The following is a 27,373-nucleotide window of genomic DNA, read 5'->3' as shown; positions in this document are numbered from 1 at the left end:
AGACAGGCTGGGATCTCACATTCTGAGCTTTAGCATTAACAGGCTTTTCTGCTTAGGCAGAAGCCCCTTACAAGCAGCAGTGCTATTTAAAATCAGTTTATAATGAATGTTTCTGTAGCTGTGTGTTAAACTGCAATTTCTGTAACAATCTCCCAGTCACAGAGGGTAATGTGGCTTTAGGGGCTGCATTGGCTGCCCTTTCCTTTTTCCTGCATGGTGCAGGTGTCTGCTGGAGAAGGAGGCTCTTGGACAGGCAGAAGGATCAGTAAATTAATTGAATGGCAGGAGAGAAGCCTGCTTAATGAAAGGAATCGGGTGGCATTTGGTGCTAAAGAAACAAGCAGGGTTATGAACTACCAGGGTTCTAATTGTTTGGAAATATTCAGAAAGTAAGAAGCTATGTCACATTATTAATTTCATGTTTATGCAGAGATTTCTTTTCCAATGTTACCCCTTTTTAAATCCATTGAATTAATTTGTTTTGTTCACTGTTCTTCTGTGTTACAAGAGGAAGTTTTTTCTTCATGATTTTAATTTTGCTATTTTTAAAGAGGGGATATTTTTCCATTTTAATCTTTAAGTGGGTCACACTACAAATAATTCTGTGATGCAGAGTTGTGAAACTGCTTTTGAATCACATTAAAGCTTTTGTGTGCTGCAGACTTGATAAAATATGTTAATAGTGAATTTTAAGAAAGATGCTATGGGACATGCCAAGTATGAGATGAACATGCCTGTCCTTCAAGAAAACTTGTATGTATGAATTATATTTCTCACCAAATTATCAATCTCACAACAGATCCAAACAGTTCATTGCTGTAATTCTTTTATCCACATTTTAAAGTTATATTGAAAGAAACACTGAAAAGGTGTGTGGAAGTATTTAGAGGATAGCAATTATTAATTTTTTTTAATTATCAGTAATTATCATTTACAAGCAGAGCCATGCTCTGCCATGGCTACACTGAGCAGTTCATACATTATGGTGTTGCTCCTGCTCTTTATCAGTCTCATTTCCTTTGGGATGGGAAAGTTTTACAGGTGAACTTGTATTAATAAACTCTGCTCGACACACGTTTTGGTTGAGAGGCTGTTGAGTTTCAATTCATTTAACATATCCAAAAGAAAAGAACTGCTTTGCTACAATACTGAAGCTCTGGAAAATCTTTTAATTTAGTGGAAAACCAAATAGCCAGAATGAGGATACTGAAAGATGTAGTAGAGCCCAGCACATGAAAAATGTGCAAGAATGTTTAATGAGGAATGTGAGTACTCAAATAACCCAGTGAAGGAAATGATGGCTGCTGCCATTTATGTCACTGCATTTATGCACTCAGAAGTGCTGAGGCCTTTCAGGAATTGTGCTCTAGGCAGGAATTTGCAGTGATGAGCTGGCTGCACTATTCCAGCTGCTTCCCAGTGGCACCTGCCTGCTGTCCTGCACGTGTCTGGGACAAAGCACAGGCAGGAGCTTCAGCTGCCTCAGTACTGGTAGCTGTGACATTTCATCATCTTGTACAAGAGGGTGAATAGCTAATAAGGTGTCGCTTCTGGCTTTGAAGTACTCATATTTTTTTTCCCAAGGAGCATGGTAGCTTGCATAAAAAATGGTTCTTGGATCAAAGGCATGGCTGTCAGTCTTCCTCTGGGATGCTGGGCATGTCTGAGGGAGACAGTGCTTTTAAAAATGCATAATTTCTTGATCTGTTCCTGGTTTTATCATTCCAACCAGGCTTCACAGTGATGAATTCTAGCTGAGCTTACAGCCCCTTGTAGCAATTACATCTCAAGAAAGCTGATTTATGTTATGGTTTTCAATGCTGGCTTAATGATCCCTGCTAATCAAGCAAAAGAGTGACTTGTGAGGGACATCAGGTCTATCAAGACAAACATGAGCTTGCTGCATTATATTTTTTTAAAACAGTGTGCCCCTTTTTAGCAAGATGCAACATGCTGTGTCAGTAATAGGCTGATAAATTGTCAATTAAAACTCCACATGCAGTGCAACCCCAACTGTTTATTGTGAAACTTGGTATTTTGCCTTTGTAGACTGATTAGTTTATTGAAGTGTGTTTGCTTAAGCCATTCTCCTATGTGTTACCAGCACTGTGGAAGGTAATTGGCAGATGATATGATTTCAGGATAGGAGTTGGCAGCTCCCCTCTACCTGGAGGAGGAGGAGAAGCTGTTGTGTCCTTCTCTCCTGGCTGCCTCAGCCCTCTCCTCACCCTTCCTCGGGCTGGCTGTGGCTCACAGCTCCGGTGCCCTGTGCTGCTTTGTCTTAAAAACCTTTCAGAATTTTTATTTATTGCCCCTCCTTTTTATTGGCTTTGTCTTCTGCCATTTTGATCAGTTCAGTCAGCACTCTGGGCACTGGGACAAATATCAGGCTTCTCAAAATAACTGAGGGAAAGTGACCTTGCCCCTCCAGCCCTGCTGTTGGTTTGGCTCCAGCCTCACCATGAAGTGCTCTTCTGGAGGGATCAGGAGCTGAGGGAGCTGATTGACAGCTACTTGCTGCTCAAAGGGATGTGTTTCCTACATTCCCTACACCACTCGTTGTTTATTTTCCTTTTACATGTCAGTTTTCTGGTAGCTTGAAGAGTGCCTCAGCTCCTGGATGGGTCAGCTGGCCATAAACAGGGGATGGGGAGCTGGGGGCAAACGGGACCTCCCCATCAGCTCTGGGCTTGCCTCCCCTGCCCTGAGAAACCTTGCTGGTAATTATTTGGCCTTACTAAAATTATGTTGGTTTTGTTTGATCTGCAGCAGTTTTCTTCTTATGTGCACATTAAATGGATGTTCCATGGGCTCTCTCACTAGGCTTGCATTTTCATTTCCCTTCAGGAAATAGCTGAAGGGTTTTTTCCTCCTCTTTTCCTCATCAGGAGCTTGCAAAAGCAGTCACCTTAAACTCTTGGTGTGTATAAATAAGGCAGAAAGATGCAGCTGAGGAGTTAATATAGTGCAATTAAATGGTGAGGGCCACAATAGAATAAGGATTGAGTTTATTGTACCTGTTTGTTTCACAGAATTGGAAATGTGGGGCTTTTGTACATGAGTTAAGGAGCATTTTGCATGAGGATAGATGGTGGTTTGCTCTCTGGAGCTGGAATATATGTGGATATTTAAATAATGCTTTATTTGTGGATTATACTTCTGTGCAGAGAAAAACAAAGTTTAAACTTTATTTTGTGGTAAATTCCTGGTATGTCTAAAGTAAAAATGCTTGAGTTTGTGTCCTTGATTATGGTGCTGGTATGGTTTTCCATTCAATTGAATCCCTTTCCCTTCTTCCCTTTCAAAGTCTGTGCTGGTGAGACTCTGGTGCCACAAATTCATTTGTCTGAGGAGTAACTACACATGTTAGTGCAGTCAGGAGTGTAATTGTACCATTTCTTGTACCTATATTGTTCTGAAAATAGTAATGCAGACATCTCACTGTAACAAAAATATACTTCCTACAACAGAAAAAACCCATTAATTCTAGTAAGTAATCAGGGTTTAAATGGTGGCACACACTTCTGATATACAGGTAGCATATTTTCTGATCCTTCAAACAAAAAAAGCTCAGCTACATGGCAGACCATAGTCCAGACTAGTGCATTTATTCTTTAGAGAATGCAAATTAATTAAAGGAATTTGTTTATCATGCCTCTGTATTTGTTCCTGTGGCATTGTTTTTTCTGCTGGAGGGTTGTCCTCACAGAAAAATGCTGGTTTTTTTTCTCAGCAGACACTTCAAAATCTTATAGATTTAAATCAGACATTATTGATTATGTGGTCAATCCAGTGAATCAAAAATCACAAAGCCTTCTAGATAAAGCAAACTGCATGGATGCCTGGTGCATTGACAGAGCTGGAAGTTCTATACTATCTACAACAGTGGGGCTTCTATCTCTGGTTAGCACAAAAGCCCCAATGTCCCAGAGTGCCTGAGTGTGTCAGTGCTACTTCAATCTCTGCATGTTTGGCCATGTGCCATGTTGGTCCATTGGCACTGATAAATCAACATCACATTTCTGTTTGTGGCTGTGACCCCAATGCTTTAAATTTTGTCACTTTAACCTACTTGAATATTGGCAAAATAAAAGGCATGCCTGAGAAAGCTGAGGTTTGTATAATATTGTGCATTAACAAATGATGGAGGTGAGGTTTGTGGGAAGGGAAGATAAAGCAAAGCAGCCCAGCAGATCCATGGACTTGTAGCATTTTAACCCTTCAGGAATCCTGTGATCTTTGTTTGGCCACAATCAGTGTTTTATCCTGAATTTGCAAGGCAGCCAGGTGCTAGTATTGTGAATCAGTTATCATTTGACATGATGTAAGGCCTGTTCTTATTTACAGCAAATGTCATTTGCTGTTGTTCCCTTTTTGTGTGGTGCTGCAGATGTGCTGGGGGCAGCTCCTTCCGATCGCTCACAGATGTTGGCATTGTCTATTGTGCCCAGGGTGCTGCTGGGGGTGCTGCTGCTGGGCTGAAAAAGGAACAGCCTGTCTGTGTTCTGCTGCATGAAGGACAGCTTTGAGACAAAGCACTGCTCCTCTTTTTTTTCCTTTTTTCTGCCTTTTTTTCTTTTTTTTTTTCCCTTTTTCTCCTTTTTTTCTCCTTTTTATTCTCCTTTTTTTCTCTTTTTTCTCCTTTTTTTCTCCTTTTTTCCTCTTTTTTTTCTCTCTTTTTCTCTCCTTTTTTTCTCTCCTTTTTTTCTCTCCTTTTTTTCTCTCCTTTTTTTCTCTCCTTTTTTTCTCTCCTTTTTTTCTCTCCTTTTTTTCTCTCCTTTTTTTCTCTCCTTTTTTTCTCTCCTTTTTTTCCCCCCTTTTTTCCCCCCTTTTTTCCCCCCTTTTTTCCCCCCTTTTTTCCCCCCTTTTTTTCCTTTTCCCCCCTTTTTTCCCCTTTTTTTTTCTCCTTTCCCCCCCCCCTTTTTTCCCCCTTTTTGTTTTCAGTTTTTTTTTTTTCTTTTTTTCTTTTTTGCTGTTTTTCTTTTTTTCTTTGGCAGGATGTGGCCCAGGTTTTTCAGTAACAGAATTTTGCTTCAGGGTTTGTGGAATCTTCAGTCTTGAGGCCCCAGATGTTCCCAGCAGTGCCATTGCATTCCTTCCAGTAATAAAACTGAAATGGCATAAACAGTATTTACTCCATTTTATATAATAAAAGAAATAACTTGAAGCAAAATGTCATCTTCAGTAATCAAGGATGTAGATTTTCCTTCTTAGTAGTGCTGACAGTCATTCCTGATTTTTCTAAATTGCTCATGAGAGGTTCATACAGGAACTTACCTGGATTGGGAGAAAATGTTTAATAAGAATGTGTGCTAGTGAGCTGTTATTAATTGATTATTTTCTGCTACATATGCCAGCACATAGAGTGAAGCTTGTTATGACTTGAGTATGCATGTATGTATATCTGATTTACACAGAACCTGGAAGGTTTTAGGAATAAATCAAAGCTTCAGACTATTGTTAATTTAAAGAAAAAAACAGGCACTGTCTAGAGGCAAATCAGGTTTTGCAAACCTAGACCTTTGGCACACAGGAGGACAGTTGTTTAATATCAATATTCTGTATTTCCATAGGTTTTGTGTTATCCATGAGGTCTTTTAGACTTTGGGAGTAGCATTGTTCTGATCCAGAAATTGAGTGTGCAGGGCTGTTTTTTTTGGTTTGATTTATTTGTATATTGCTGTCATACCAGATTTTACGGTTCCATATATTTTTGTTCTCTCAGCTGTTTTGATTCCTAGTGGATTTGCTTTTGTTTTAATACCTAATCCAAGGAATTAAGACTGGCAATTTCTCTTTGCACTGGGATATATTTTATATATTTGTACATATGTTGTCTGATTGTTAGTTCCACTTTTGATCATGGGTTTTTGGATGAGCCAGTCCTTCCCTGTTACATGGGTATAGCCATCATCCAGAATGAACAGGCAGAGTAGTTGTTAAATACTGAAATATCAGTGCTGATGTACAAACATGAAAGAATCCAGATTTGTTTTCAGGGTTCATCTTCATTTGGCAAAGGGAGAAATAAAGAGAACATTTAAAATGTTGCTGTGATGCTTGAGGTGGGGAAATTGTGTTTATTTTCACACTTTCTCTTTCTAGGAACAAAAAAATCCTGTGTGAAAATACCACAATTTTCCTTAAATATTGTTTTAAATACCATTGTATTTTCATTGTATTAAATAACAGTCAGTAGTGGTGCTTTTCTTAGCTGTAGGTTTCTGTTCTGCTAGATGTGATGAAGTTTGAGGCATAAAATTCTCTTGTCAAAAGAAAGACCTGTGGGCACTTTTTGATCTCTTTTTATCTCTTGCTTTTGTAATTTCAGTGTTACAGACCCTTCTTTATGCAGATTGTGAATGAGAGGTTACTATAATGACACACTCTAGAAAATAAATGCAACACAAAGTCCTTATGATGTGTTAAAGAATGGAAATGGCTGGTGGAAGGTCTTGTTTCAGCCTTCCTGCTGATACTTCTATCTGGAAGCAATCTAATTTAAAAATACCTACTTTATGTTTTAAGTCATTTGTAGGCATGGAATTGTGAATGTATGATCTCTGTAACTGCTTGCCTGAAATTTCTGTTTATGGAAATTTACTTGGCTGAAGGTCCAAGTTCTTCTGGAACTTAAAGTTTTGCCCATGGGCCAGCCAAATTTATTTGTTTAAATAATAGAAATAACTAAAAAATAGCATTGCATTGGGATTTTTCATCCCTGAACAAAACTGTTGAGTAAGATGAGGAATAAAGTTTTGGAGTTCCTGGTGGGTGAGCTGGTGATTTAATCAAGGAGCAAAGTGCATTGTGTCAGATAAGATCCTTTAACATGTACTGGTTACAGCTGGCTTGTTACTCACCACACAGACACTGCAGGGAGATGGAAATTCAATTTTCAGGGCAATCCCCCTTCTTTGGAATGACAGTGCAGGCTCTGCTCTGCTCTGCCCTGCCAGCCTCAGCTGTCTTTTGTGTCTAACAGAAGTAGCACTGTCAGCATTTTTAATGGAGGATTTCCTGTTTTCTGATTAGAGTTGTAGAAGTATACTTCATGTAATTCACTTGTAAGAAGGTTTTATTATTGTTTAAATGTGGGTGTATGTGTTTAGTGACAAAAGCTCCAGTACACTCATTTATTCCACTTGTACTTTTCTATTTTGTACACAGAAGAGAGTATGTATATGTGTGTGTGTGAAAGTAAATATGTGTCAATATACAGAAGAATAAATGTATTTGGATTCAAGAGCCAGATATTTTTAGGGAAGGAAACCTTCTCCTGTAAGACATGTTTTATCTTTTTGAGAAAGATACACGAGGTGTTGGTTTTAATGTTTTCAAGTGCTTTATATATCCCTGCTAGGTGTCAAATTTTATTTCCCATAAAATGTGTGAGGTTGAGAGTGTATTTCAGGCTGCTGTCTGTAGCCCTGCCTGCTCGTGTTTGTGGGTCCTGCACTAAGGTGCACACCTTGGGGTCTGCTGTGCATTTGCAAATTGATTATGGAGTGAGTGTGGGCAAAAGCATGGACCTGGGCAGTTCCTGCAGGCCCTGGGACACCAGGAGCTGTGTGTCAAACACCTCATGGGAGAAGGCATTTGGCTTAACAGCACTAATGGGAATAATTGATCCTTGTAAGTCTTGCCCATATGGGGCATGTGTGCACTTTGTGGCTTTGGATATAATTAATGTACTCTTTAATTTGCTCCTGAAGCATAAGATGATTATTTTAATGTGAGTTCTTCTATGTGTATCTTGTATTTCAAAAGAAATAGAAGTACAAGAATTTAAGTTTGTCATGGCAAGCTCTGGTTCACCTGTCCAGGATGATTTGTTCCATGTATGAATGAATACCTTTGCTGCTCTCTCTTTGTGTGTGTTATGCAGAGCTCAAGTTTCTATTTTTGATGTACTTTCTTTCTCCTCCTTTTCCAGGTGAAGCAGGAGCCACAGAAGGAAGACCTTGTGGTTTGCAATCATGCCATTCCCCTTTGGCAAGTCCCACAAGTCTCCTGCAGACATAGTGAAAAACCTGAAGGAGAGCATGGCAGTTCTAGAAAAACAAGACATCTCTGACAAAAAGGCAGAAAAGGTACAGTTGTGATGTTGCACTTGCTGGGTGTTCCAGTGGGGGAAAGGGGGAATTTACAGCTGTTGAAACTGAAACAATTAGGAATTATTTGGGTGGTTTATACTGTGATAAAGGGTAATTTATGTACCTTTGAACAGGTGTGTGTGCTGTTGGCTGGTTGGCTTATGCCACTGGCAGCTGATAATGACATTTCAAACGATTTGGCACTGTGGGACATTGCATTCTTTTAATGAACAGCTCACAGCTGTGCAGTGTTCTGCTCTTGTGACCACCACAGTGCCTCACTGCTGCACAAGTAGTTCTGTCTCTGCTTGTCCATGCACATCTTCACAGAGCAGAGTGTCTCTTACTGAAGCTGAAGAACTTTGTGTCTTCATGGATAGAGGATCTCTTTTGGCTTTCCTGCCTCTTCTTCAGCCCACAGTAAGATGTGAGAAGTTCTGTGCTGGTGCAGTTTCCTTTACATGGGTGTGTTGTACCTGTCCCCAGTCATTTCCTTCTCAGCTGGCACTCTGGCTTTTGCAGCTTTACAGGAACTGACCTCACAGTTCAGCCTGAGTGCAGCTTCATCCTACCTGGGGAATTGTGTGGCAGAGGTTGAGATGAGCACCTCCTTGGAGCCTCTCCCAGCATTATTTAACTGTTGTGTGCCATTCTTGGCATCCCCTGAGTCCCATATAGGAGTTAGTCACAATCTTTTCATGTTCACCTATATTTTTAAGCAGAGTGTGGCCAGGTCTTCTACATTCAGTTTCACCTAGATTTGGCACTGTTACTTCTAAGGGTCCTAATTAAATTGCCATCTTAGTTCTGTTATTCTTAAATAATTAGCATCTTCTACCCCTTTGCCACCATGTAGTGTGTTCCAGGTGTCTTGCAGGGTACCACAGCAGTTTGCTCTGATGCTTTTTCTCTCCTATTGTAGAGAAAAGTGTTACATTTTGTTCTGCAGGCTTGTGTGAAGGCTGGAAGGTTTTCATTTGCTGCTGCTCTTCTGTCTCTGAAAGAGCCTTCTGTCAGGAGAGGAGGGATAGGTGCATTCTGATGAGACATGGCACTGCCTCCTTTATCTTGGGCTCATTATTAGTTCCTGGAGATGTGGCCTGGTCTTAAAATCTGTGTTCTTTTGTGTCCTCTTTTTGCTGGGACCCCTAATGGGGAGCAGATCAGCTCATGCCATGGTGTGTGTCCTGTAGCACATGTCTGTGCTCCTGATGCTGCAGCTGGAGGTTGCTGTTACCTTTTCTTCTTGCTGGCCTTTGGTGCCACACCTCCATCTTTTTGAAAGCCCTCATTTCTGTGAGGCTGCTGCTCTGACAAGAAGTCATAAAGCCTGTGGAGTGGTTTTTCCTGTGTCAGACAGGGGGTAACACGTTGTGCCTGCAGGAGAACAAAGGCAGCCCCCATTCACTGGGTTAAGTGTGAGGAGGGTTAAATCCTGACACCCAGGGCAGTGAGCCTGGGCATGGTGCTGCTGTTCCCCATCATCCTTGCTGTTCACAAAGGAGCTGGTGAACCCCAGCACCCACACCACCAATGTCCCCATCTCCATGCAGAGGTTCATCAGGAAGTGTTTGTTCCTTGGCAAGCCAAGACTTCAGCAAGGTGACTCTGGCTGTGACTCTTCAGCTCAGGAGCTTGGCTGGTTTGATGTAGAAAATTCTGCAATGTCTTATGGACCAGGCATCAAATGTTTGAGGGCCCAGCTCTGTGAGCAGACACCCTGAATTTGTGCTCTCTTCCTGTCCAGTCTGTAGAAATGACTGGAGTGAATCTGGAGTTAAAGGACAGTGGCCTTTATTAGAAAAGAACAAACATTTCTTTGTGCCCATAGCTCAGTATTTATGCGTCTTTTTCATTATCCCTTTTATTATGATGATCCTTTCTGCCCTGTAACTTTTTGGTCTCCTTTGGAGAAGAATTCTGTGCTGGTGGCAGGGCAGTAGAACAGAAATAAAAAAACTCACTCTACATGAAGCACAGAAATAGCTGTCTCATACTAAAAGGAAAGAAGGATGCAAAAGTTGTTCTTGTTTTTATGACTTCAGTTTTTTAGTGATGGGATGTGTATAAAATACAGTGTGTCTCAGTAATTTTGGCATTGTTGCTGTTTGATCCAGGGGTGTGCTTTTGCAGCCTGTCACATATCATTGGTGCAATTTCAGTGCTGGGTCAGCATGCTAAATACTCAGTATTGGTTATAAAAATACCCATTTGGGTTAAGGGACTACCTACTTTTCTTACGTGCTTTCATTTCTTATACTGACTTTGCTACTACATGGAGGATGCTCTTTGACAATTTTTTGGCACAATTGGAAATACAGATTTATAAGAAAACTAGACAAATAATTTTCCCTGGAAGTTGTAAGTGTAATTATGCTTGAACAGAATTCCTCATTTTTTTCAGTGCTTAGGCTGAAGTTTAAACCTAAGCACTGAAAGGTTTGAAACCATTAATGTTTTTTGAGTGGAAGCAAAGACATCAAAGGAGGTAATAAAGATGTTTAAATCTGGCACAGTGTGTGTTCCTGTCCATTCTTTATAATCAAAATAGAAGATATTCTTCAAAGTAAAAGATATAAAATAATAGTAAATGTCTTGTTCAATTATGAAACATTTTGCCCTGTAACACTGGAAAATTTGTTTTTTAATCAAAAATCTGAAATTCAAGTGTATCCTAGTTACATGTTAATCTAGCTTTTGAGCTTAGTGAAGACTGGAGAAAAATTAACCAGGTAGTTCTCCAGGCCATTTGAAATGTCTTTTAATCATGTGGTGCTCGTTTAGGAGCTGGGCTGGGGCTCACTTGTCCCAGCTCCCTCTGTGCCACAGCTCTGGTCTTGCTGCTGCACTGCTGTGCTCAGCACTGAGGTTGTGCCTTGCTGTCTGTCAGTATTTGGGAAGGGAAATGAGATGTCAGGTGCTTTACAACTGAAAAGTGTTCATCATTTATGCTCTTTGTTCTCCATTGCCTGTGCTCTCTCAGAAAGGGGCCTAAAGGAAAGGGAAACCTCCTTTTCCATCAGCAGGACCTACCCTTGATCTACTCCATTAGTCTTTATTCACATCTCTTCCTCATCTTGGCAGCATTTTTCTCATACTCCACTTCCCTTGGTGTGTGGCACACATTGACTGTGCTGCAGGTAAATATTTACTCGTGCAATCAGGTTGTTCTTCACTGCCCTGTGACCTTGGCTTGCCCTGGCCCACAGCTCCCTTTGTTGGAGCCCTGCTGTGATCTGGTGTGGCTGTTCTCTCTCCTGGATGGCACAGTGTGTGGTGGCAGCACCACGAGCTGCTTGGCTCAGCTGTGCCAGGGTGATGCTGTGCCATGCTGCCAGAGGTCAGATTTCATTCAGGGAGTTCATGCTGTCATTCACAAAGCAGTAAAATCCTGGATTTGTTACGCATGTGTGTACAATTAATCTGTGCTTGAAAGAAGGCTAAAGGTGAAGTCATGTGCCTGGCCTCCAGTGTGGGGCTGGGACTCAGGGGGTAAAGCTGAGCCTGCTTTAGGCAGGTGAGACAACATGCTTCTCTTCTAATTGAGCTTTTCTGTGCTGTCTCCATGCTAAATGTTCACTGGAAAATCATGCAATAATTTTTGGCCTTTAGATGTGCTACTGTACTGATGTAGTTACTAATACATTTATTGAAATAATGCTTTTTAGTTGTGATGGATACTGCTTTACACTAAAATTATTCACCCAGTACAGGTTCAGAGCTATATCTGGTTTATCTTTTTATGGATGCTTTCATTAATAGTGCAGTTTCTGTGACTGCATTATCCATGGGTAGGTAGAGAACCCCCAGGCACTGAGGTTCCATGGGCCTGAAGACTGCCAGGCTCTCTGGAAATATTTCAGGAGTGGCCATGTGTTCTTTGTCTTTTTCTACTGTTCACAAAGCCCAAATAATCCAGCTGTACAACTCTAGATAGAGTCTTTGGGGTTTGCACTGCTTACCATTTCAGGAAATACTCAATTTTAGGGCATTTCACTGATCTTTCCAGAGACTGCAATAAACCATAGCTATAAAGACATGCAGCTATTCTGGTGTAACAGTCATGTGTGTGACTTCATGGTGTCTGCTTTTATTTTTAAATAGTATCTTCCTGTCCTTCATAAACATAGAGAAGTAAATACTTTCTTTATTTTCCTTGCTTTACATTTCACTTTTATAGTGTGGCTTGTCCTCAGATGGTACCTCAGGAGGCCATCAGGGTGCTCGAGGCAGGGCCCCCTCAGTGCTGCCAAGCATCACTCCAGCTTCATTTCTGGGAATCTTCTGGAAACTGAGGTTTTCTGGAAGTATTTTATCAGTGACCAATGCCTATCAATGCACTACACTGCATAAAATATAACATCCTTATAGTTCCTCTACTCCAAAATTCAACATCAAAAGGACTAGAAATAAACTCTGACAAACTTCTAGAACCTCCTTACTCTTGTACATTCCATGAACTCTCAGACATATTCCAAACACAAGATGTGCAGACCTATTTTTGCCATTTCAGATGCAGAATGGAATTTAGATAGTTACACTGAAAAATATAATGCTACGTTAAATATTGGTGTGAAGAGCCAAGTAAAAAAACCACTAAAAACAAACAAAATCAAGAAAGAGAAGAGAAGCTTGGCTAGCATTACTTGCAAGATTTTCTAAGATACTGAGATCTAAATTGCCTAATGCACTGATCTCTTTTAAGAGGGGAAAAACACTCTAGACAGAAAGATCAAAATACACAATGAGGTTCATCCAAAAACCCATGCTCAAAAGTGGAACTAACAATCAGACAACAGATCTACAAATATATAAAATATACCCAGTACAATATATGACCAGGATTATTTTATATATACAGAATACCCACACTCTCTATATATTTTATATATATGTATATGTATGTATAAAACAGTATAAAATATATACTGTTTTATATATACATATACATATATATTCTGTATATGTATATATAAAACAGTATATATTTTATATGTTAAAATTTTTATTTTTTAAGTGTTAACATCTGTATTTATATGCTCTCAACACTGATTAGGAACAACTTGAATTTTAGAGAAAAATTTCATGGCAAGTCATATTTGAAATTTGTTGGTGCCAGAAAATCAATACCATCTGAGGAGAAGCCACACTATAAAAGTGAAATGTAAAGCAAGGAAAAGAAAGAAAGAATTTACTTCTGTATGTTTATGAAGGTTAGGAAGATGCTAATCAGATATAGCTCTGAACCTGTACTGGGTGAATAATTTCAGTAGTGTAGAGCAGTACCTGCCAGGCTGAGCTGTGCTGCTTCTGAGGGATGTGGTTTGGCAGCCTTGAGCTTCAGGGTCTTTCCCAGCCTCAGTGACTCAGGGGTTTGTGTCTCTAAGTGCTGCTTCCCACTAAAGCTGTGCCAATTCCAGTGAAGCACGTGCAGGTGGTCCTGGCAGCTGTGAGGAGCACTGGATCCTCCTCCCTCTACTGAAGTTCCCAAACTGCATGTTCATGTTGGGCTGGAGGCTTTTTGGTGTATAAACCCTCAGTGGTTGGAGACACTGCATTATTTTCTGCTTGGTTTGCCAGCATTTCCATTGCTGGTGTCTGTCTTGGTAGTGAGGGAGAGCCCTCAAGTGCAGTTACTGAAGTTTGGGGTTGGGATGCTTGTCCTCTTCCCTGGGGTTTTGGTAGGACAAATTCTCCTTAATGACAGGCATGCCCTCGATACTGCCATGGTTTCAACTGAAATAGGAGTTCCTTGAGCTGCCTTTCTTCCTCTTTCATTTACTTTCTACATTAGTGTGCAGGGACAGCCTTTGCTTCCTCTTCCCTTGGTAGCCGTCCATCAAAGATATCTCTTCATATCTTCATGTCTGACAGATGTTCTTGTTCTCCTACAAAAGAGCTGTTTCCTCTGAATTCCAGAGAACAATTGTGTGGTGTAATCCTGCTCCAGCATGATTTCCCATTTCACCTCTTGAGGAGCTGCTGGGAATCAAAGGGCTCTTACTGAGCACCTGCTTCTTGCTGGCTCACCAGCAGTGCACAGAAAATCCCTTGGGATTTCGATTGAGGAGGAGACAACTGGGACTAGGAACTGAAGTGACAGGGAGTGGAAAGTTGTGGAGGAGCTAAAAATGATACAGAGCCTTCTTAAAGGTCATGGAATCCTTGCTTGCATACCTAGCAAAGCTGGAATGGCTTTAGCTCCAATAGTGCATGGGTCATGCTGATCCTAAGCCTCTCTGGATAAAAAGCACAAATGAGAAATCTTTTTACACACTCTTTATGAGACTGGCAGTGTCCAGGAAGTGGTAATTTTTTCACTTTATTAATTTTCTGTAAGCTGTCAATCATGAATACTTTACATTCAAGTGTATGCATACTTTGTTGACAGGTTCATCTAATTACTAAAAATCAGTGCACTTACAAACCATTCAGACTTTTTAGGCATGTGAAGAACCATTATAATTAAACCAGCTATTTATGATGATAATTTTCAGCATTTTGCCCCCAAGCTCAGTAAACAAATATATTGGAAGGAGTAGTTCTTTTTCTGGTCCAGTACAACTGTGTTTTAAGATTTAGAAGTGGGTATTTAGAAGTATTCTTGTTGATTTATATATTTTTTTTGTTTTACTTGTGAGATAACTGTGTTTCCACTGCTAAATGCTGCTCCAGCTCATCCTGGCAGCTTAGGAATTCCTCACAAGTGACAGGTCAGACCTGTCTGGCTTCTGTAAAGTGGGCTCCAAGCAGAGAAGGGTTTTAGACCTTTTATTGTGTCCTTTTGAGTGTATCTCTTTCTGGGTCTGTTGGCCAGGTTGTTCTTGATGCTGAGATAACCTGAAAGTTAAAGTTGGTTCTCCTTGAGGTTTTGTTTGTTGGAAAACTTCACCTACAGTAACTGGAATGGGAACCTAGTATTTGACACAACCTGATGTGTGCAAAATCCACAGGAGGAATTGGTTTGGTGTCTCTGAACAGTTCCCTAGCACAGGCAGGAGGCTCCAGGTCATGTTTTCCAGTCTGATCCTACACAACTGTTTTACAGAATGGAAATTTTGTCAGGTTCTTTTCATGCTGTTGCTGTTCTTTAGGGGATTTTTGAATGGGAAGTTAAAAGGCAGTAAAAAGGAAGAGATTTTTACCTTTGGTAACTAAATTGTGTATGTCTTGCCTCTGCTTTGTATTGTTTGTTTTTTTTTTTTTTTAAATACCAGTCTCATAACAGTCTTATTTGCAGAAAGAATATCTATTGTTTTTTTACCAGATTGTCATTTCCTGATTATTCCTTCCCCCCAATGGAAGTTTGCAGATGTTAAGAATAAAGGAGTGTGCAGTCAGAAAGACAAATGGCTTTGTTCTCTAACTGTATTGTTTTCCCATTTTCTTTAGGCGACAGAGGAGGTCTCAAAAAACCTTGTTGCCATGAAAGAAATCTTGTATGGCACAAATGAGAAGGAGCCCCAAACAGAAGCTGTGGCACAGCTTGCTCAGGAGCTGTACAACAGTGGTCTTCTTAGTACCCTAGTAGCTGACTTGCAGCTCATTGATTTTGAGGTAAGAAAGGAGGGTTTGACATTTCTTACATTCTGTATGTTAAAATAAACACATCTGAATTCCTACCACTTTAATGGTTTAGATGTTTCAGTCTTCAGCTTTCAGTTTGTGGTTATGACACATCCATTAGAAAGAGACTGAGCAACTATGGAATATAAAATCTGTGAATTTAAACATAAAACCACAGATTTGAAGCAGATAAACCTCTAATCTGGTGGTACAGTTCTGTTATAATTATGGAATAATTCTGAATTGTTGTGTACACAGAAGGGTTAATCTCTTAGTAGTAACCCTATAGTTAACACAAACCATAGTACTGCAAGATGTGTCTCTGTGTTCATCTTGCTGCATCAAATTACTGGAAAAGTAATAGAATTATTGTAGCATTTATAAGAAGCTTAAATACATAATTTAAAGCTGTTAGTTTTATTAATAGTCCTTTATTTCTCTCTTTTTTAGAAACAAGTGATGCAACCTTTTTGGTTTCCTTGTCTTTTTTTCTGTTTATTAAAAAAAAAAACCAAGTTTTTGTTGATCAATTCAAAATAGCAATACTTATATTTAAAGATATCTCTCCACAAGCCTCTGTGGCTTTTGTCACCACATCACATGGAGTAATTTAGCACCATGGAGAAAAATCCTATTTAGGTATGAGATGTTGCAGTGCAATTGGATTTTTCTCTTTTCCCTGAGGTCTCACAAGAGGCGTGTGGCTGTCTAGGAAAGGAGCCAAATCCATGCATCTCACCCCACAGCCTCAACCATAAAGATCATCCCACTTCAGATTGCTTAAAAATGGGATTGTTCATAAACAAGTTGCTCACAATACAAACAGAACAGTTTAAAGTCCTATTGTAATTTGACATTCCAAAAACAATGGCTTTCTTCCCTGTTCTTTCTTCTCTCCCCTCCACTCCACCCATAACTCCCTCTGATTTGTGTTTAATTATAATACAGTGGTATTTTTTCCCTACCCACACAAATGTTTATACCATACATAAAACATTCAGGTTGTTAAATAAGCAAGGAAACCTGGGAAAGCTGAGAGGGAATGCTGAACTGGGCTGGCCTTTAATTGCTGAAGAAAGGAAATCATGAAACGTCATCTGGATTCTGCTGACCTCTAGATTGGTATCAGCCTGGTGTTTACTCAGCCCAGTTATTAGCAAAGGAAACCTTCATTATGTGCTGCTAATGAAGAATGAGAACCATTTGCACAGGCTTGCTCTCATTAAGGAGAGCTGTGCTTTTCATTAAGGGGCCATGGAAGGGTTGGGAGTTGTTTCCTGCCTGTTCTGCTGCTCTGTTTCAGGAGGATGTGATGGTTCCCCTTGGAGGCAGGAGGAGTCATTGATGCTTTCTAGGCTGGACCACATCTGCTTTTCATGGCTGGCAGCTGGCAGTGTCCAGCTGTTGTTGGTACCTAGAATTCATGTCAACACACCTGTGCTCCAGATGTGCTCCAGCTTCCCAGCTGTTACAGAGCCAGCCAGATGTTGCCTTTGATATCCCAAATGTCTGTGTGGGTTTACTGCATTTGAAGCAATTTTTCCATGACTGATGAAAATACATATTCGATTTTCTGGTGGTTTTTAAACTTGAAGAGTGGGTCTGGAATTTTTTCTTTCTGGTTTCCCACCACAGTTGCATGTTATTCAGTGACAAACTAAACTCTTTTTCCCTTTCAGTCTCACTTCTGAAGAAGGTTTCCTTGTAGAACAGGAACAGACAGCTTATTAATAGACAGGGACTGTTCATTGTGACTCTTAACTATCTCAAATGCACTATGGGGAGAACAACCCATAGAAAAGTAGGAAGTAAAAGCTAGAAAAATACCAAGATTGGATGTTTTAATGAAGAGAACTGTAACTGTGCAGCTCTTGCCTTGTGCCCAGGCCTGTTTAAAGTGTTGCCCTTGCCTGGAAGCTTGCTTTACAGTAAAGCAGTCAACACAACCAATCCTAACACTTACCAGCTATCTCCTTGCTGGTTTGCACAAGATGGAGAGAGATGGTATCCCTGGTGAAACTGGGTTTCTTGTCCTGTTGTTTTGGGATTTTTTAAATGAAGAATTAAAAAAACCCACCCAAAACAAACCTGCCTTTTGCCCAGGGGAGCTGAATCCTTCTGCTGGGAAGACAATACAAGCACAGTGTCCCTCTCACCTCTGGCTCTGGTGACTGCTGGCCTTGTTGGGCCGTGAGGTCACTTGGCAAGGGACAAGAAAGTGACAAAACCTGGCTGTGGGGTTGCAGTGTGCACAGGCAGCTCAGGGATGGTGAGAAGGAAATGCTGTTCTTGCTGGGGACTGCAGGCACTCGCTGCGAGCGGAGCAGCGCTGCTGGATGGGAGTTGATGATTATATTATGTGGAGTTGGAGTAAAGCAATTCCTGCAAACACTGCTCTACTCATGTCAGAACAAAGAGTTCTGGTGTTGCTTTGGGCTGCTTTTCAATGGAATTGTAATTGAGAAAACAAGGGTTTACAAACAATCTCTTATATCCTGAAAACAACACTCCAGCAAAACTGTCCGTGGTAATTTGCAAACATGCCATTTGTAAAGCTCCAGTCCTCCTACGTTTTCATAAACATTTCATTTTTTTCCTGCACTCTTTTTTACGCTGATTAGAAAATGGAAAGAATTTTAAATAATTGATGATGTTTTTAAAATTCTTGCTAGTTAAATAAGCCCTGCATTTTACTCAAAAGCTTCCTGGTGTTACTCAGGAGATTTACAGCACAGATAGAGCTTCTCAAGAAACATTAAATACATCTAGGTTTGGTGTAGAGCATTCAAGGAACCTGTAGGTGGAGTTGCTTAACAGGCCTTTATTTGCAGGTCCAAGCTTAGTACAAGCTGGCTTGGTCTTTTTCTGGAATAGATCTGATAACATAATCCTGGAGGTGTCTTTATAAACAGTTAACTGCTGCAGAAACCTGGCTTTTAAATGAAGCTGTTTATGTTTATAATCACCTTTTTGTTAGGTGTCTACTAGTTTGTCTCTTCAGCTGTGGTCCTACAGAAGAAATAAACAGGAGATGTGTATTTATTCAACAAAGAACATTTCCAGTTCCTTTTACACTGTCTGGTGCTGTGCTTGTGAATTTTTGTGTGTATCATTTGTGCTGAATTCCAGCATCCTGGCCTTATTTATACTGCTTTTGTGCACTGAAAAATGTGAGACTTGCATTTTAGGTCAGTGGATGATTTCTGTGTATGTTTTTCATTCATTTATTTATTCCACTTTCATAAGTTGCAGTTCTAAGCTGGATGTTAACACTGCACTTGGAAATGCTCTGCACACTCTTAATGGTGGCATTGTGTGTCCCTAAAGAAGGGGAGAGGATAATGGAATATTGAAGAAATACACTTCCAGGCAAGAGCACAGTTAAAAACTGTTCTGCTGTTAGCAAAATCAAATATCAAATAAGCCCAGGAGATTGATGCTCCATAGAAATACCTGCTGAAACATCAGCTCTGAATGTAAATTCCCCCTGATCTGCCTGCAGCGTGGTGTCATGTTTTGAGTGCTTTGGCATATTTGAAATGGGCATAAAGAAAGAGAATCTGGTCAAGATCAGAGTTTGGAGGCTGCCTGAACTGCAGAACCCCAGTGCAGCTGCATGAGGTGATGATAATGTTTCATTGTTCACTTGCCTGTGGACTTCCATATTTTGTGTTTAACTGCTGATGTTTTTGACAGGGCAAGAAAGATGTTGCGCAAATTTTCAACAACATCCTCAGAAGACAAATTGGTACAAGAACTCCCACAGTTGAATACATCTGCACTCAACAGAATATCTTATTCATGCTATTAAAAGGGTAAGTGCACTGTGAACCATAAATATGCTTTTTACATGGAGTGAGGGCTTTGTAAATACACAGAGAAACAGTGAGTTCTGACAAGTTTGCTCTTCCTTTGCAATATGCTTCATTTTATTTTCTTTTTCCTTGGTTTTGGGGTCTGTAATTCTCCTAAGTAAAGGAAAATTTAAGAAGTAGAACCCCAACCATCTACTTTTGCATGAAAAAGAACTGAAAAGTGAGAACTGTTAGTACTCTGAAATACTCTTACTGGGCTAGTAAGATATTTTCCTTTCAGTATACTATTTGAGCCTTTCTAAACTAAGACTACTATTTAAGCCTTTTCTCTTGTGAACTTACTCATCAGCAGTTGAAGGCTGTTCTTTTTCCATTTAACTACAATAATTTCCAGTTTGCTGGCCTGTCTTAGACTTCTTATTCATAGTGATTTATATTGCTGTATTGACACAAACACATCACCACAAACCTGACCAAAAAAGAATGATTTGTGTTATATTGTGTCAGACAATTGTTCCTTCCTCTCTTCTTGTAATATCTGCAGTGCTGGATATTGGAGGGTCCTGCCATACTGAATACTTGTAGAGCTGCAGCTCCCAGACATGAAAGCAGAAAATAATTGCTTGCATTTCTAGTAACATTAATTAAGAAAGTTCTGAAAATTGCGATTTCACTGTGTTATTTTGGGACAGACAGCTCATCAAACATTAATAATCAATTTAAAAAATACAGCTATTTATAAATCTGGCTGCAGCTTCTGGGTAAGCTTGCTGTAGTTGAGGAGTACTTATTCCACTTCCTGGGATAACTCAAGGGTGTGTGAAAGGGCCACTCATCTCAGTGGGATATGCCTGTTGCTAGCATTACTTGCCTGTAATGTCATTTAAATGTCAGAGGGACTAAAGAAAATATTAGTTGTGGCATAATGCAAGAGAAATTATTGATTCAGTGCATCTTCAAACTAATTTACAAAAGAAGGGAAAGTTTGAGGTGCAGAAAGAGAACTGCTTTTTCAGCATATTCTCATTGGTAAGTGGTTGAATGGGGCCTGCAACACGTTGGTGCTCACTTTTAGTCTGTGTTGTCACACTTCAGAGAGCTTTATCCTCCCAGGGGTTATTGAAACTCGTATTGATGAGTCAGGATGTTTGAAATGGGCATTTAGCAGCTTACATGTTACATCTGATCTCCAACTGAGACAAATTTATGTGAATTTAAACTGTGGCATGAATTGCAAAAAGCTCAGTAGATTTCAAGTCTCCCTGACAGGTTGAATGGAGAGTATTGCAGGATTTAATGAAAATTATTTCAGGTTTTTTTTGGTAGGGTAATATAGTTAATGCTTAGTATTCACAATGATACTTTTCTCCTGAAATTGTGGAGAATTTCAATTAGCTCCCACTGGTTTAGGAGGGAGCATTCTGGAGGTGTGAGGCAGGAAGGCATGTGAGAGGCTGTGACTGCTCCAGAAGCTGGAGCACCATGATGTGCTGAAAAATGGTTTAATGGAAGAGGAGATCTGAATTTATGTCCAGTATTGTTAACCCCTCATGCTCATATGGAAGGTTTTATGTAAATTGCTGTCATGTTTAAGTGAGCAGCTTTCAAGGCAGAACATTTACTGCTTTTCCAGATGTCTGCAATCCCACAGTATGGATCAAGAGAGCAAAGAAAGTATTTTTATTTAGTCTTGTTTCCCCATTTGTGAAAATCCTTTTAATTGGCTGTAATTGTAACTGGTAGCTATTTCATCAGTATTTAGTAGAAATATTTAAAAATGGAGTTTAATGCAGAAATAAGAACCTCTAATTTTGATGTGTTTGTTTACTTGATGGTACTGAAGGCTATAATTAGTGTGGTGCTGCAGTGCTAACTTGTGAAGTTCATAAACTCACAAAGAATCTCTTGGCTTTTGTGATAGGTACGAATCTCCAGAAATTGCTCTCAATTGTGGGATAATGCTCAGAGAATGCATCAGGCATGAGCCACTAGCTAAAATCATCTTGTGGTCAGAGCAGTTCTACGACTTCTTCCGATACGTGGAGATGTCCACGTTCGACATCGCGTCCGACGCCTTCGCCACCTTCAAGGTAATCCCTCAAACCTGGCAGCTGCAGCTCCTCTGCTTCTGTGCCCTGGGCACCCTCTGCTCTGGCTGCTGTTCTTGGAAAACAAGCCTTGGCAGAGGGGAGGAACATGGCTGTGATGGGGATGGGTGAGCTGGACACTGTTCTTCCTCATTTCTCAGAATGCACTACGGTACATTTGCTCCCCAGAATCCTGTTCTGGAGAGTGAGCTGTATCATGCATTACCTGAATGCTGGTGTGTGAATACACACAGTACACTTGCTCCCCAAAATCCTGTTCTGGAGAGTAAGCTGTATCATGCATTACCTGAATGCAGGTGTGCTCTTTAAATCTGTGTTTTCAGCTCCTCCTGAGGATATTTGATCCTGTTGCTTTGTCTGGGGAAATTTTCTGTGGCCCAATTTTTGTGTCCCTAAAACAATCAGTTATGGGGACAATAAGCATAATATTAATCAAGATTAAATGGTGGGTCTTAATCTCAGTTGTGTGTAGTTGTGCACAGAGTGTAGCCTTGATCCATAAATAGCACCCTTCAGTGATAATTTCACAGGCTGTTTCTCTGTGAATTAAAGTAACTCATCACAGATCTTTCCTAAGGGATGCCAAGATCCTGAGCAGTGCCCAGGTATTGGATTCATGTCCTAATACAGCATGTTTAATGAAATAGCAGAATTTTGGATTGAATGTCTTACATGTGTGAGAATGTTTTTGTACTGTTTAAATATTTTTAGTGACAGTGCTGGGTTTGTGCTTTCTTACAGGATTTGCTTACAAGACACAAGTTGTTAAGTGCAGAATTTTTGGAACAACATTACGATAGGGTGAGCAGACACCTTCTCATATTTAGAGCTCTCTAGTTCTGTGTATCTTATTTGAAGAAATTGTTTTTTTCCCTTGTTTAGTTCTGGTTTTGGGGATTTTCACACAATACTGTACTTGGGGTTCAGTTTCCCTCCCCCAAAGCCAAAACAAGGAATGTTAGAGAGTTTCATTTATCCTGACATTTTCAGCTACATGACTTCCATCCTTTTGCCTTTCAACAGATTATTCGGAACCAGTTCCACAAAGATATTTAAGTGTTTAAATCGTATTCTGATTAAAACTCCCAGACTTACAAGCAATTAAAAAAAGAAAAAACAAAAAACAAAACCAAGACCAACAAACTTGGCATCACATTGATTTTTAAAGGTTTGTCTCCAGGCATGTCCACTAATTCACAAAATCTCTGAGTGACTCAGCTTTAAACAGGAGACAAAAATTATTATTCCCTTTTTGACTAGTTGCTTTAGCCCTGAAATATCTACTGAATAGTGCTTCAGGCACTGTTTGGAAACCAATTAAGAGGCTTTGAGAAATTAGCTCACCTCTTCATCTACTTTGAAGCAAAGTTCTTCTTGCTGTGTAATCATTTCTGAAACTTTAAGAGATTTTGATGAATGCGTTTCTAAAAAAAGTCACGGTGAAACCGTATTTAATGTAACAGCCATGAAACTTAGACTACTCATGAATAGTAAAACTTGACAATATTAAAAAAACCTAAAGGATGTGCAAGGTAAATGTTTATCTCAGTCCTCCCTGACTCGGTGATGTCCTTGCGTTTTGACACACTGAATGGCAACTCCATTTGGTCCCTTGGGCATTTGAAAAACCCTGCACAGATTGAAAAATCAATTTGCTCTGCTGAGTGCAAGACATCAGAGTCTTCCACTGAAGGTGGTTCTGTGGGAGCCAGCCTGGCTTCTCCTGCAGAGGGAGCCCGTGCTGTGCTTTCCAGGGAGTCCCTGGGAGCTTGTGGAATTCACAGGGAACCCCGACCAGGGGAGAGAATGATGCATCTGACTCCACTGATAGCAGGAGGCTAATTAATTCCTTTATCTACTATATTATTCTGTATTCCATTACACTGTGTTACATTACATCTAAACTGAATCTGCCAAGTGTGGTGGTGTTTGAGGGTCCCCAGGATGAGGGAAGAGATGAGAATCTTGAGTCCATGTTCCATTATATTCCATTCTATCCTTTCCTTTTCCTATTCCTTTTCCTATTCCTTTTCCTATTCCTTTTCCTATTCCTTTTCCTATTCCTTTTCCTATTCCTTTTCCTATTCCTTTTCCTATTCCTTTTCCTATTCCTTTTCCTATTCCTTTTCCTATTCCTTTTCCTATTCCTTTTCCTATTCCTTTCCTATTCCTTTTCCTATTCCTTTCCTATTCTTTCCTATTCCTTTCCTATTCCTTTTCCTATTCCTTTTCCTATTCCTTTTCCTATTCCTTTTCCTATTCTTTTCTATTCCTTTTCTATCCTTTCTATTCCTTTTCCTAATTCCTTTTCCTATTCCTTTTCCTATTCCTTTTCCTATTCCTTTTCCTATTCCTTTTCCTATTCATTCCTATTCCTTTTCCTATTCCTTTTCCTTTCCTATTCCTATGAAAATGGTGTACTAAAACTATACTAAAGAAGGAGAAGAAAGGAGACATCAGAAGGCTAAAAAAGAAGGAATAATAGAAACTTGTGACTGTTCAGAGCCTCGACACAGCTGGACCATGATTGGTCATCAAGTAAAAACAATCCACGAGACCAATCAAAGATGCACCTGCCACATTCCACAGCAGCAGATTATTATATTACATTACAATTACAATTACATTACAATTACATTACATTATATAAAATATATTATATTATATATATTATAATGCAATGGTATTGTAATTATATTATAATTATACTCTATTATTATTATATTATGTTATGATTATATTTTATTTTTATATATAATAACTACATATGATCTATTTTAACTTTAAACCATATTCAATGTTTAACTTTGTATATGCTTTAAAAGCCTAAGTAGTGACAGTGTAGTTACAGGAACCCACTGAGATTTCAGATTCTGTTTGGTTTTGTTAGGGATTTGCATGTTCTCCACTTTGTTGCAATAATTTGGAAGAAGATGCCTATGACACTTGTAAAAGTGCTAATCCTTCTCTGTATTCTGTGTTTAGTTCTTCAGTGAATATGAGAAGTTACTTCATTCAGAAAATTACGTGACAAAGAGACAGTCACTTAAGGTAAGGCAGTTTTATTTTCTTCTGAGATGCAAAGAGATTCCCTTTATTTTCAAGGTGAGTTAACTTTATTTGAAATGGCTTCTGTAACAGCCTCGAACAGTATTTATTTTAACTCTTCAGACATTTTAATTCTTGGGATCAGCTTTTTTAGTCCAGTTGTTACATATCTCAGTGTCCAGCACAGACCAAAGTAATTTCTCTCCCTAAGAAAAAATAGCTCCTCAAATTTCTTTATTTTTGTTGATTTTTTTTCCTTCAACAAGTCTGGTTACATTTAAATAATTTAACAAAGATTCTCATGATGTGCCTAAAGCAATATTGATCTTACATTCAAGTAGGTAAGAAATAGTGAATATAAATGTAATGCAGATCTTGCAGCAAAGGTCATCCGTGTGGGCAAAATCCTTTTAAACCCTTTAGGTAGCAAAAGAACAGTCAGTATTTCATCTGATATACTAACCTGTTTTATTGGGTTTTTGGGTTTTTTTAAAAGGCATTCTTTCTATGCTGAATAGCTTCTGTATAGGTGGAAAAAATAATGAAGACATGGGGGAAAAAATTGAAAGACTTCTCTTTGCAATTCATAACAAGGGAGAACTGTGATTTTGCACTTTCTGAGGAAAAGGAGAAACTGTGTAGTTGAAATAAGGGAAAATGTGCACCTGCACATGGAAATTTAGGGCACTTAGTTGTGTTTTTACTTTGTCTCCTGACCACTGGTGCTGCATTCCCAGAGCCCCACACCACTTGAGGGGCTCTGAAAGCATTTATATATCCAAATTAATTCTTCTGTTAGTAATTTTTTCATTTTTCATTCTTTTCTGCCTTCAGCTTCTCGGTGAATTGTTACTGGACAGACACAACTTCACAATTATGACAAAGTACATCAGTAAACCTGAAAATCTCAAACTAATGATGAACCTTCTACGAGACAAGAGTCGTAACATTCAGTTTGAGGCCTTCCATGTGTTCAAGGTATGTTACAAAAGCCCACCAGGAAACAGAAGCAATCTGACCAGAAGTTGTTTAATTGAGTAAACTGCTTAGCTGAGCCTAAATGGAGCTGACCTGAATGTCTGCTCAGTGATTAAATAAAGGGAGCTCTGATGTTTGCTTGATTATGATCCATCTTTACAAATAGATACCTTGGATATCTTCTGAAAACCATTTAGAAACCACTTAGGGACTTCCATGGGGTTGTCAGAGTAACATCTCTCAGAAACTTCTGGAATTGATTGCATTTAGATAAGGAGGAATGCATGATCCCATACAAAATCATGGAGTTCAAAAGTGGTTTTATCACACTGCATGATGTCTGAAGGAGAGCAGTATTTCAGTCAGGTCACCTGGATTGTCATTTGAACATGATGCCAGATGGCTTCTGACTTTGCTAAGAGTTATAACTGGAGGTCTAAAACTTTGCAGTGAAGTGTGAGATTCCCATCAGATGCTGCACATGATATAAACCATGTATTTGCCATAGAATTTAACCATAAAGTGTCTGCAGTGGTTTCTGCAGAGGCTGTTGAGGCTGGTCCCCTCACACAGACTAGATTTACTTTGGTACTGATGTTCACCTTATCCCCTGATAAAAAAAAATTAGTTTTATTAAAAAACTTGAAGTATTTTGGTGGGATACTGAAATAATTAAAACATAATTTATCATCATCAGTATTTTGGTAGATAATTTCTTTTTTAACTTTAACCAATGTTTCTCGCTGTTGTGCTCAATGCCTTTTATTTTCTTGCAGGTGTTTGTAGCCAATCCTAACAAGACACAGCCTATATTAGACATCCTTCTAAAGAACCAGACCAAACTTATTGAGTTCCTCAGCAAGTTTCAGAATGACAGGACCGAGGACGAACAATTTAATGATGAGAAGACCTATTTAGTTAAACAGATCAGGGATTTGAAGAGACCAGCACAGCAAGAAGCTTAAAACTCCAATAAACCTTTAAAATATTAAACCCAAATTCAGCATTTGCTGTTAGATATTCAGCATCAGGCACTCTTATCGATTCATGAGGAACATTACTGCTAATCTGCTGTTCAGTGAACGGTTTTTGTTTTTTCTCTTTTCATTTTTAGTCCAAGTTGAGAAACATAGCTGCTGCTTTCTTGCACAATGTGGACTTTCTTGATATTTGTGTCATTTCAGAATTCAAAGACACTGCTTGTTTTAGGAGTCCTGAAAAGAAAGATTCTAGGTTCGTGAAAGCAAACATATAGATACTAGTTTGGTCTAGGAGAGAAGGTATTCATGTAGTTAAGTAACAGGTTGCATGCTTGCAAATCTGAATAAATCTGTATGTTTGCACTTACCTTGTTTGAGATAATGAGCACAACGTGACCTGTGCATACCTGGCACCATAGTATAAGATTATATGCCTTGATTTAAAACAAAAAAAAATGTGCAGTGCTTTATTTGTAATCAAAGGGGAAATGTATCTAAGATGTGAGCTTATTGGGATAAACAGTTGTCTTGCAAATAAACTGATATTGAAACTTAGCAACTTTTAAAAGAGTGAAATCTCAAGGTTCATAAGGAAAATGTATATATGCCTTTCACTGCTTTATAGAATTTTTTTTTGGACATGATTTGATTTTTCTGAGACTTGACTTGTAAACTTGGAAATATGTTCTAAGGGGTTTTGTTAATTTTACTTTAAAGGTATTTCAGACAGTAGACCTAGCAGTGACATTTTGCATTTCATTTCAACAATGCTTGCTGGTTTC

At 39.3% G+C, this 27,373-nt stretch overlaps 1 protein-coding gene across 1 annotated transcript in view; it reads left to right on the top strand.

Annotated features, from left to right (window-relative positions):
* The window catches only part of CAB39 (calcium binding protein 39), a 40,800-nt gene extending 13,650 nt beyond the window's left edge, over positions 1-27,150 (top strand). The window contains exons 2-9 of the mRNA XM_064721043.1: positions 7,937-8,093; positions 15,489-15,653; positions 19,359-19,477; positions 21,399-21,567; positions 22,327-22,386; positions 24,571-24,636; positions 25,468-25,611; positions 26,388-27,150. Of these exons, the coding sequence (XP_064577113.1) occupies positions 7,980-8,093; positions 15,489-15,653; positions 19,359-19,477; positions 21,399-21,567; positions 22,327-22,386; positions 24,571-24,636; positions 25,468-25,611; positions 26,388-26,576 (1,026 nt within the window). The 5' untranslated portion in view covers positions 7,937-7,979 and the 3' untranslated portion in view covers positions 26,577-27,150. The remainder of the gene's footprint in view (positions 1-7,936; positions 8,094-15,488; positions 15,654-19,358; positions 19,478-21,398; positions 21,568-22,326; positions 22,387-24,570; positions 24,637-25,467; positions 25,612-26,387) is intronic.
* Positions 27,151-27,373: the final 223 nt, after the last annotated feature.

Source organism: Zonotrichia leucophrys, chromosome 9 (genome assembly GCF_028769735.1).
Source record: "Zonotrichia leucophrys gambelii isolate GWCS_2022_RI chromosome 9, RI_Zleu_2.0, whole genome shotgun sequence".
NCBI classification, from domain to species: domain Eukaryota; kingdom Metazoa; phylum Chordata; class Aves; order Passeriformes; family Passerellidae; genus Zonotrichia; species Zonotrichia leucophrys.
The sequence above is the reverse complement of the archived record's forward strand: the minus strand, read 5'-3'. Positions and strand labels throughout refer to the sequence as shown.